The 12,044-nt window shown below is 29.9% G+C and overlaps 1 protein-coding gene across 1 annotated transcript; it reads right to left on the reverse strand.

Moving 5' to 3' along the window:
- Window positions 1–600: 600 nt before the first annotated feature.
- On the reverse strand, window positions 601–3,639 carry LOC149210207 (uncharacterized). Its single transcript, XM_089394372.1, has 2 exons — window positions 3,331–3,639; window positions 601–1,745 (listed from the first exon to the last, which is right to left on the reverse strand). The coding sequence occupies exons 1-2, from the start codon at window positions 3,575–3,577 to the stop codon at window positions 937–939; spliced, it is 1,056 nt and encodes a 351-aa protein (XP_089250498.1). The 5' UTR covers window positions 3,578–3,639; the 3' UTR covers window positions 601–936.
- Window positions 3,640–12,044: the final 8,405 nt, after the last annotated feature.

Raw genomic sequence — 12,044 nt, forward strand, 5'->3', positions numbered from 1 at the left:
TATATTCAATCACAAAGTTGTACAAATTATATTATATTAAAATAGATTTTATATTAAATTTAATCAATTAAATTTTATATTACATTTAATCAATTAAATTTAATTCGATTCTAGATTCTTAAATTTTGTGCTTTCTCTATCCTCAAATTTTGGGTTTCTCGGAACAAATTTGAGGTCGGTTTTTAGTTTATACACATGTACCAGCTCGACCCGTTACTGGGCCCATTGCTTTGATAATAAAAACATTATTTTCAAATAATTTTATTTTCACGAATATTATTTTAACTCGGTTTTTATTTTATACAGCTCGACCCGTTACTCGGCTCATTGTTTTGATAATAAAAATATTACTTGAGATAATTTTATTTTGACAAATATTATTTCAACTAAATAAATTAAAATTACAAAATTCATATATACGAATAAATAATGAAATTAAATTAAATAGCCTTTATTAATTTATTTATTTTTTATGTATTTTATTAAATTTAGACACGAAAATGAGTTCCAGGACGTGTATTAGGCACTCTTTTTTCAACCTTCCACGTACATAAGAATAGGTCAATCTTTTTCAGCATACTTCCGAAATACTAAACAACATACTCAAACTGGAGGACATATCCCCATCATCTCAAATTATCGAAGCAATTAAAAGCCTACACATCCGTACCCGATGACCTAATGGAAATCAGAACGAGGCAGACCAAGTCATCTAATAGCAACGGCCTACTATAACAATATAACTGCGAATACTGCAACGTCTGACTGGTCTCATTGACCCGAACTGAGATGGAGAGCGAAAAACGGAGGAATATTCGCTACAAGACCCAGAGCCGACAGTGACCAATTTATAAATAGGTGAACCATAGATAAAGATTCAACAGCTAGAAATGGAAAACAGTTTCCTTATTCAAACATGAAGCATGGGAAGTGTATTTATCTTCGGCAGAAGATACCCTGCCCGTCCCCCAACTTTCCAGTGCAGTCCAAGCTGGTTGCTGCTGCTTTTATAATAAGCTGGTGCGAGTTCTCAGTCTCACGAGCCGGTGAAGGATTCGGCATGAAAATGCAGGCCTTGCAATCTGCCGTGAGAAGAGACGAGGTACGGTACTTGTTCTCCCCACCCATGATAGGCATCGGCACTCCCACCTTCACTGGGTTTCTGAAATTTGGCCTATAAGTTTGTCCAAGAACACCTTCCACATTTGAAGAGAGTGTGAAGAATTTGAACTCGGTTTCCAGATGAGCAAAGCAATCGTCAGAGGGAATCTGATAATTGTGAACGCGGTCGTCCTCCTTGGTGACGGGCACCACCCTCACCAATATCTCCACCATCTCCGGGATCAACACGACAATGCCATTGTGCTCTTCGTTTCGTTGGACGATTAGGTCGCCCGACGGTGCCTTCCAGAGCGAACGATATCCCACAGGAACGGTGAGGGGCTGTTTATCAATGGCGAAGAAGAAATGGTCGACCCCGTCATCCCATTTGGATACCTTATTTGCACCCACTGTGAAGGTATGAGTGCCGAACATCATGCCGAGGGATTGAACCCAGGTGTAATCTCTGGTTCTCCCTTCAGGCCTGCGGCCAATAAAATGAGCATTGATTTGCAAGGCATTATCAGACACGAGGCTGAAATCCTGGTTACTCTTTCCATGGAAGTAGAACATGATGCCATCTCCTCCTATGAAGCGAGGGTCATAGCAAGCAGCTCCAACTCCTGAACAGTTTGCTATTCGGTCTGCAAAACAAAATTTTATCGATTATGAACTTAATCTATAAGACGTTTAGGAAATTCGGTGTGAAGTAAAGATAGGATGAAATTACTAAAAGTGAGCATAAAACCTTCAATAATTTTATTTGATGCAGGGTAGGTAGGCATTCTCTAGAGAAATGGAGATATAACACACATAGATATAAAAGATCAAATAAAATTAATCTGGAGTTATTTTAAATCCAGATCTAAATCTACTAATTATCATGTGAATTTGATTTAAAATATAAAAAATTTTAATATCTGATTTGATGCAGGGTAGGTAGGCATTCTCTAGAGAAATGGAGATATAACACACATAGATATAAAAGATCAAATAAAATTAATCTGGAGTTATTTTAAATCCAGATCTAAATCTACTAATTATCATGTGAATTTGATTTAAAATATCAAAAATTTTAATATCTGAAATATAATACAAAATTTAATGATAGAAAATATAAGAAAATAAGAAATTTGATATTTCTAGTTTAAAATAATCTAAACCAGTAAGTTAAAAATAATCATATTTAAAACGATCTATCTTAAAAACTAAAGCTTTTGGAAATAAATTGTATCCTAGGTTGAAAATGTTCAAATTTCAAAGTGGACATTTTATTCATGGTCAGGGATAGAAAAAGCTTTGATGATGAGAAAGATTTGATAATGAGAAATGAGTTATCCGAAACTACATTTCTCAATCGCTATAAAAGATTTTGGAGGTAAATTGTACCCTAGGTTGAAAATGTTCGAATTTTAAAGTGGACATTTTACTCATGGTCAGGAATAGAAAAAGCTTCGATGATGAGAAACGAGAATTTATTTTATTTAAAAATAAATCATTCAAGAGATAACTATTATAATTATTAGTAATGTTCATTCAAAATAAATGTTGGACATTTGAAAATTATCTTATAATTTACCTAAAATAAATTTTTATAATAATTTTACTAGAAAAATCTACACAAATAATATTATTGGAAATAAATTAAAATAAACAAATAACTATTAATATTTATAGATAAATTTATAATTAATTATATTATAAAAAATTTAAATGATTTTTTATAATTAATTATATTATAAAAAATTTAAATGATTTTTGATACACCAAATTTTTATAAATCAAACTCAATAAGCAATAATCATCAGCATCATATTAATTTATTAGAAAACATTGTTTATGTATTATAATCATAATTTAAAAAAATTATACTTCGAAATAGTATCTTATCACTTTTAAATAAAATAATAAATACCTAGTTAACCCATAGAAATTATTAATTACTACTTCTTCTTTCTTTTTTTCCTTTTTTCATGTCAGTTTTAAATAAAATAATAAATAACTACCTAAACCATAAAGATTTTAAATTAATTTTTAATTTTATATTAAAATAAGAAATATATAACTTATCTTAATATTATTCTTTAAAAATTTCATAAATATTTATATAGAATGAAAATTCATTTTTCCTAAATACGTGCAAATATTGAAAGTTAAAATGAACCTCTTACAAATCACAGCTATCGACAGATTAATTTGATTTCTAACAATTAGATATAGATACCCTACTTCTACAGATGGCATTGCAGTCAATGGAACAATCTACGTAGCAGCCCTTGACATCGGGGTTCTCTGGTATACGTTCAGGGCAATCACTGGGGCAGGAAAGAATATCCATAAAACATGGCGTTCCCATTATTTTGCACTGCACCTTCTCTCCCGGCCTCTGACACTCTCCAGGCTCAACGAAAATGGCTATCGCAACAATCACTGCAAATAGCACTGCCTGCCCCATTGAAATGCTGGCCCTCTTCATCTTCACTATCACCAGCGTCGAAACGCTTGAGGTTAGGAGTGGAGCTTAATTGCTGCAAGTGCAATACTGAGCGTCAATATTTCTGGCTGCGTCTATTTATAACATTCTGCCATTGTTTATCCCAAGAAAATATTATCAATAACGTCAATTTTTATGTCTCTGCACTGCATGCCAGAAGCATGTCGTTTGTTTTGATTGAGTTGTTAGTTCTGTCACGTCTTTTCTTCGAGAGTTATCCTTGGCTCGTTGCAATTATTTATCCGCAGGCCAAGATGCGATGCAATCTTGTGATGACATTGTTTAGTTGCGTGTTCTGAAACGCGGTTCACTGCCATTTTTTCTTTTGGTTTTGTTCAGCAATCATAATCGAAAAGGCCACTAGCATCACCTAACCAGTGGTTTTTTCCTGCCAAAGGATAATGTGATTTTGTTGAAGATTAGAAAAAATAAGGAAAGAAAGAGGAAGAGCAGATACCAATGATGTATTCCAAACTACTTTATAATGATTTGTACAAACTGATAATAATTTTTTCTCAAAAAAATAGCATTATGTCAGTAATTAGGTTTGGAAGGACCTTCACTCCCCTATAAAGTGTGAGGGTAGTCATACCCTCGTAATAAACATTTATGCTTTTATATAAGATAAAAATAAGTACAACTTCTTCAATGTGTAAGTATTATATTATTTTCATTCTAATTCATTTTTCAAGAAAATGTGAAATAATGAGGGAGTGAGATTTAGGATTCAGGATAATAACCCGTGAGGACGATAACGATGATTGATTTTGAAGTAAAAATAAAATTAAGGTTTCTATTTGGACAATTTTTTAATTTCAAAGTTGTTTTTTCCTGTCCAAGAAATGTGAGAGAAAGTAGCTGATTCTTTTATTCACTGAATAATTAAGAGGGAGTTACTTACAATTTGTATGTGTAACCTCTTTCCCAAGTGCTAAAGTGAGAACCAAGTGAGAACCAACTTTAGTGCGATGAGTTTACTGAATGTAACTTTGCTAACTCCATTTATGAAAAAATGTATATAGTTTGAGGAGAAGAAGATAAGTATCCATCCACTTTCCGAGATGTACTGCCATGCTAGGCTCTATTAAAAAATGCCCAAGGGAAAGGTGAGGAGGAGAAGTGGAGAATCATGAAAGATGCTTAAAACATTTACATTTTGAGAGGAACAACTGAAGATAATGGTATCCTTACTCTCAATAAGTTTTGCATTAATAGGAAACCAAATTTGTTAGGCCAAGTCGAGGAGTAGGCTATAAATGGCTTTTTCGGTTTGTTTGGAAGCTATTTTTTTAAGGTGTCCTCAATGGAGTCCCCTATCCAATTATTGCATAGTCTATTTAGTCCTTCAATTTATTTTAAGACTTGCTTTGAGTGTTGGAAACAACGTTGTGTGGTTGGAATTGATATCAATCTTTAGAGAGATTATGGTTTGGTCATCAAGAGTAATGAACACAATTAATCATTGATTTGATAACCAAAAGTAAAGAGTAAATGCATTAGTTATTTTATTTTGGTCATATTTGATAATCACCAAAAGTAAGGAATAAATGCATTAATTGATTGGACTTGGTGTTTTGGTCCTATTTGTTATGGTCATAAAGGTAAATACACAGTAACTAATGTGTTGGTTTAGTCTATCTTGATGATGGAGAATTTAGCATAAATATGTTATACTATTGTTGGAGATCAAGTTTGAGCTACAATGCATAATGAAGTTGTGTGTATATCTGTAGCAGTGATCATAGTTAAAGAGGAAGAAATTGTGTTGTAGAGAGGGCTGGTTTGTTCATGTGTTGCAGAGTTAATGTCCTTGCTTAAGGGCGTAGTCTGAAATGAATGAAATCATGACCCGTAGAGTTTGAGGATATTGTTGCCTCCAACAAGTGGTGGCTTGCCGAGATAGGAGTACTGGCTCCTTGCTAGTGGTGGCTAGCAGATAGTTGATAGGGAGTTGGGGCTTCCAAGCTGAGAGTGGCCAACAAATTATTTGAGAGGATTAGTGGCTCCTACCTAGTTGAGGCTAACATTTGTTAAAAAATGACGATTGATAATAAAGAAAGAGAAGCATCATAACAATAGCAAGGTGGTTTTCTTCATGTTCAACCTATGACAATCTTCATAATATGGACCTGAGAATGTGGTGGATCTCAAGACTGTAAAAGAGATTTGGGACAGGCTACAAATTTTGTATGAAGGAGGAAAGGTAAAGTGAATGAAGAAGAAAAAAGGACCTGGGAGGGAAAGTGATCACCTAGATGAGATCTGTTCTCCCAGTATTAAAGTAGTTGACTATAAAGAGGAGACATTAGTTGGAGATGAAGCTAAGTTTAGCTCAACATTGGTCAAAATAAAAAATCTCTTATCAGAAAAAAAAACATTTTAAAAATCTCCTTCAAATACTTGAAGAGAGGGAGTATGATTTTAAGGAAGAAATCCTTAACTTGAAAAACCAGCTGGAGGAGACAAGTAGAATTGATGAAGTGAGTAATCAGTTGAAGGAGATAGATAGACATTGTGAAGGACTAGAAGTTGAGGTGATTCAACAAGAAACAAGCTAGAAAATAGTAGATCTAATTTGGGGGAAGCTACAATCAAACAGAGAACCAAGGGAGATAGCAAAATAAAGAAGCAAAGAGGATTCATCAAGACTTTTTCCTCCTCAAGATTGTAGAAATCAAAGATAAACGGTCTCTAGGTATACAAAATACTTTCATGGATTTCTTTATTCATGCAATACTTTTGGTCATAACATCATTGATTGTCAATATTTTGTAAAAAAAAATTGAAGTACAATTGTCGAGAATAAGAGGTCATTTATGAATAGAAGGGACACCAAAAGGTGTTTCCTAGCCATGAGCTGAGAGAAATTAGTGTAAAATACCCCAAACAACAAAATACAAGGATGAAAAGAAACACACTGATCCAAATAGGGAGTGGGAGGAGCTAAGGTAGAATGGGAGTGAATCCAAAGGGAGGAATGAAAAATGAGAGAAGAACATGAGTAGAAAAACTAATTATAAACGAAGATTTCAAGAACCGATTAGGGAATATTTTAGGGGCTAATATTCGCAGATGGGCTAATTTCTGTTTTTTTTAACTGATCCGTTAATTTCATTTTTTCTCTAAAAAGGATTCCCCAATATTTTATAATATAAATTATTTTTCCTTTAAAATCGCCAAAATTTTATATAAATACTATAAATAATTATTAGAAATTTGAATATTTTTACAAAAATATTGCCAAACATTTCATAGATTGCATATTAGTGAAAAGTGAGATTCTCCAAGGTTTCTAAACTTTAGGATAATTTTTCATCCTTAAAATTCTCCCTCGAACCCAACAAGAGAGGCCAAGAGGGTAAGAAGACTATCAAAAGGCTTAAGAACCAGCTTAAAACCACACGTACAAAATTCCATGAAGACTTAACAAGCCCAAAGAGGGAATGCCACACTTGAATTGACTAAGACCAAAATTCTTTAAGAACATTGATACCATCACTTCCACAACTATGGAAAAGTTTAGAATAGAGTTGAAGATAATTGCAAACCTGAGATTGCTCCTCTATGATTTCGGTGCACTTGAATTTGTGTGTTCCATGTTGAACAACTTCCATCTTAGAATGACCACCACCCCTACATGCAACACTCTCTCCATGCCCCATTTGAAAATATTAGTCTACTAAGTTCCTTTACTTTCTTTTTCTGAGAATGGCATGTTTGCAAAAGATAGCTACTTCCCATAGGATACACATATGAGGAGCTTCCCGAGAAACTATATAAAGTGCAAGCCACCCTTTCATAACACACTTCACCCAACCAATATAATAATAAGCTATTATCTACCCAAATTTATTCTTGATTATCGCTCACCAGCTCCACAAATTTGTGTGCAAGATGAGTTGTCCTTCTGTGGTCTCTTAGACATTCATAATCATCAGCCCATCTTGTCCCATGCAAAACAAAAATTAAATTATAGTCATAAGTGTAATATCAAAAATGCAAATTTTAGTGATTACTCACATAAAATAAAATAAAACTATAAAAAAATATATATTTAAGATTTAACAAATTTAAAATTAACATACTTAACCTTATAATGGTATTATTTTTATAAAATATAATTATACTAATATTACTTGCAAAATATAATTACATTAATTTCTCTCAAATTAAAAGAAATATGAAGTTATAAAAAAATTAAACCCGAAATAATAATAAAAAAAATTGAAAAAAATGTTATTGTACAATACTATTGAAAAGTTGAAAAGATTATAATATCCTGTTAAATTAAATAAAAATAAAAATGGTGTAACAAACTAAAAAACGTTTACAAATACATTGGGTTTGTTTTACATGGATTTTGAAAATAACAATGTGTATGTGGACTTTATAAATTATGGGGTTTGAATTTATTTATAATTAGAAATTTTAAGATATGATTTTGGATGATGGTAATGTTTTAATAGGTAAATTGTATGGTATTTTGTATTTGTATTTAGAAGACTGAGTCATTGGGGTGGTAAAGGAATGAACAATTGGGCTATTAGAGAAATGAGTAATCTAGTTGGTTTGCTATTAGAGATACATTAGTCACTACCACTATAACATCTAACTTCTATGTGTCTACATATACCCCTTCTACAAACACATAACACTCAATTCCCATGAAAATTTCAAATTAAGTTACCCTTCCTCCCTAAAACATACATACATTGTATTGTATTTTCAAATATAAAAATAATTCATAGTTAATATATATATATATATATATATATATATATATATATATATGAATGATATTTAAAGTTATGTAAAGTTAACTACGTATAATTATAAATTTTGTAATTTTTAATTAAATTTTAAATAAAATTTATTAAAAAATTACTAAAAATAACTATAAATTATTATTTTTATTTTTATTAAATTATTAAATTAAAGTTGCATAATAATTTTAAAATTTATAATATTTATAAGTAACAGGATTAAAGATTTAATTTAAAATAAATGATGATAATGATAATTATTAATTTAGAGGAGACTAATGAGGCCTATTGAAACTTAAGAAAGTAAGAGATTAATTAAGACTTATTAATATATTATTTCTATATTAAAATAGAAGTGAAAGAAGTTTTACTAGATCATTATAGTTTTTCCAATTGAACAAGTCAACAAGGTTGGATGAGAACATATTTGAGTAAGAGCCATACCAGAGAAAGTGTGTTTCGTCTTCAATCCTCTCAATATCTCACAATTGATAGATTCTTTCATCCCAATGTGTTTTGGGAATATACCAACACCTGGTTTCACGTAGAAGCTTATGGGAGCTAGTTCTTATTTATGTTCATTTTCTTCTTAGCGTTGGTGACGACAGTGATATAATTCTAGTTAGCAAGAGTGGGCTTGATCACCTCCTTATAATGTCTTAGCTTCCTTTCCCCCTCTAACTCCTTATCATCCAACAATTTGTCCTTAAATTTGGAAGTAATAGTATTTTTAATATTATCTTTATTCTCCATCAATATCTCCTCATTTATCGACCCATAGTTGAGTCAACTCTAAGCATAGTTGCCAACCTCACTTGTGTAAGAGGTGGGGGTTTTTGCTAGAGTTAGAATCAAATTTAGGGAGCTTCTTGGTTTCCATGTTATAAAACCTCTTCTTATACATGAAACATAGTCATGCTTTCAATGGAGGAAAGGCTAAATTAAATCACGGAGTATTACCTTTAATATTGAGGTTGTAGGTTATAAATTACTTTTGGATCATCTAGGTCTTCATGATTAACTCTATGTCTTCTTAAAAATAAGATAGAATCCAATCTTTAATAATTATTATGACATAAAGGAAAAAAGATCATTCTAAATTAAATAATGTTTGTTTGTAATTATATTTATATCTATATATTTTAAGAAATTTAAGATCCAATATTTATTTTTTAAATTAACTATTTTATTTCATATCATCAATTTTAGATTTTCTTAAAGGTAATGGGAAACTTGATTTAAATTATTAACAACAACAATCCATCTTAATTTCCACTATGTAAGTGTTGCGTGGTACCAAATCTCTCAGAATGTAACTTGAGGAAATATCTAATCTATATAGATTTGATTCTTCTTCATAAATTTGGGGTTAATATTGATCTATGTTGGTCACAAAAAACACATTAGTTATATATATATATATATATATAACATAAAAATATTTTGGTTTTTATATATTCTCCATATTAATTGGGAATGGAAAACATATATATAGCTATAAATATTTTTGAAATATTACATTTCTTTCTATCTATTTGTGTGCATATATGTGTATAGAATCATTGAATTAATATATATATATATATATATATATATATATATATATATATATATAATGTATCAACTCCAATTTAAACATTAAAGTGATTAAAAGTCTTTTTCATGTCTCAAAAAGTCCTTATTAATGAAATAGGAACTGTATCTTGACATGCATATTGAAATATTTGATCTATGACCATATTTGATTTAAAACTCACATTAAATGACAAAATATTAAATTTAAATTATTTTATGTTTTTCTATATAAAGTTCTTATAAAATTGTGTTATTTAATATGGACATTGTGACATTTTTTTATGGATGATAATATATTTTTTTAAGTATTACATGTCAATTGAATATAGATGGAATTACACATATCAATACATTAGTGTTAGATATCATCTATCAGGTTCATATTAACTAGCAAAGGAATTACATAAGTACTAAAAGTTAAATAATTTACTTTTTTCAATTTCTTTATTTTTATATAAATTTGATGCAAAATTAAGATGGAAACGGAAGATTTTATTTATGGTCGACATTAATTTGTTTTGTTATTATTATTTTTTAATTTGTTAATGTAAATATTATTTTATTATTTTTAAATGTAATGTTACATGATAATATATTTCTTATATTGCATTTTACATCACCTCTCTATATATACACATATACATTGAATTATCCACACACACACACACACACACATATATATATGGAGCGACAGAGAAACAAAAAAAGAAAAATGTGTCAATTCCATATTAAACATTTGAGGAATTACAAGTCTATCTCATACCTTAAAAAATTCTTATTAATATAATAATAACTTTCTCTTTCTTTTTCATCTGTTGTTACAATCTTTTACTTAACTTTCATATAAAAATAGTTTATTTATAGTCCACATCAATTTATTTTTTTAACTAATATTTTTTTAATGTTATTTATCAATTTCAAGTCTATCTTATACCTTGAAAAATGCTTATTAATAGAATAAGAACTTTCTCTCTTTCTTTTTCATCTGTTATTACAATATTTTACTTAACTTTTATATAAAAATATTTTATTTATAGTCCACATTAATTCTGTTGTTACAATCTTTTACTTAACTTTTATATAAAAATATTTTATTTATAGTCCACATTAATTTATTTTTTTAACTAATATTTTTTTAATGTTATTTATTAATTTCATATTAAGTATAGAATAAATTACATATTAAATTTTTTTTAATATGATGTTTTTTCTCTCTATAAAATTATGTAATTTAATATGAAGATTAAAAACTTTTATCTATAGCTCACACTAATATATATTTTTTATTTTAAATATTATTGTAACACTCATAAAAAATTAACATGTTCATTATTTAGCCGCCCTTATATTAAGTTCTCACTTACATGGGACTGCGATCAAGGAGTAAAGTTATATGTTAAAGTTTGTGCGAATAACATTTGTGAAGGTTATAACTTAGGTAATAAATACCATGCACCAAATGATTTATTACTTCATGGATATATATGTATATGTTTCTTGTTTCATAATTTAATGCAAAACTTATATAATAAATACCATGCACCTAAATGATTTATTACTTCATGGATATATATATTTATACCTTTCTTGTTTCATGTAGGTTGCATGATGACTATTGTACAATCATTCACCGGCACTTAATGTATTGTACGGGAACAACTGCCATATGAGTTTTCGACCCGCATAACTTTTGATTTGGTAGGGTTTCGATTGTACAGTTCAACGCGTCTTCTAGAGTTTAATGAGGAACTACCTCGTAAGTCTAAGAGGGAAGTTGATTGTCAATCTTTTATAAATATAAGTTTTCGTAAAATCGCGGGGAATAAGAGGCCATTTGTGAACAGAAGGGACACCAAAAGGTGATTCCTAGCCATGAAGGGAGAGAGAGTAGTGTAAAATATTCTAAACAATTAAATATAAGGAAATAAAAAAATATATAAGTCAACATAGAGAGTGGAAGAGTTATGTAGAATGGAGTGAATTCAAAGGAGAGAGATAAAGAAAGAGAGAAGCATCTAAGTAGAAAAATGAATGATAAATTAAGAAGTCAAGAACCCAATAAGAGACGCCAAAAATGAATGATAAACTAAGAAGTCAAGAACCCAATAAGA

The sequence above is a fragment of the Pinus tabuliformis genome, chromosome 1_2 (assembly GCF_031772625.1).
Source record: "Pinus tabuliformis cultivar Carrire ecotype Pingquan chromosome 1_2, CPIR1, whole genome shotgun sequence".
NCBI classification, from domain to species: Eukaryota; Viridiplantae; Streptophyta; class Pinopsida; order Pinales; family Pinaceae; genus Pinus; species Pinus tabuliformis.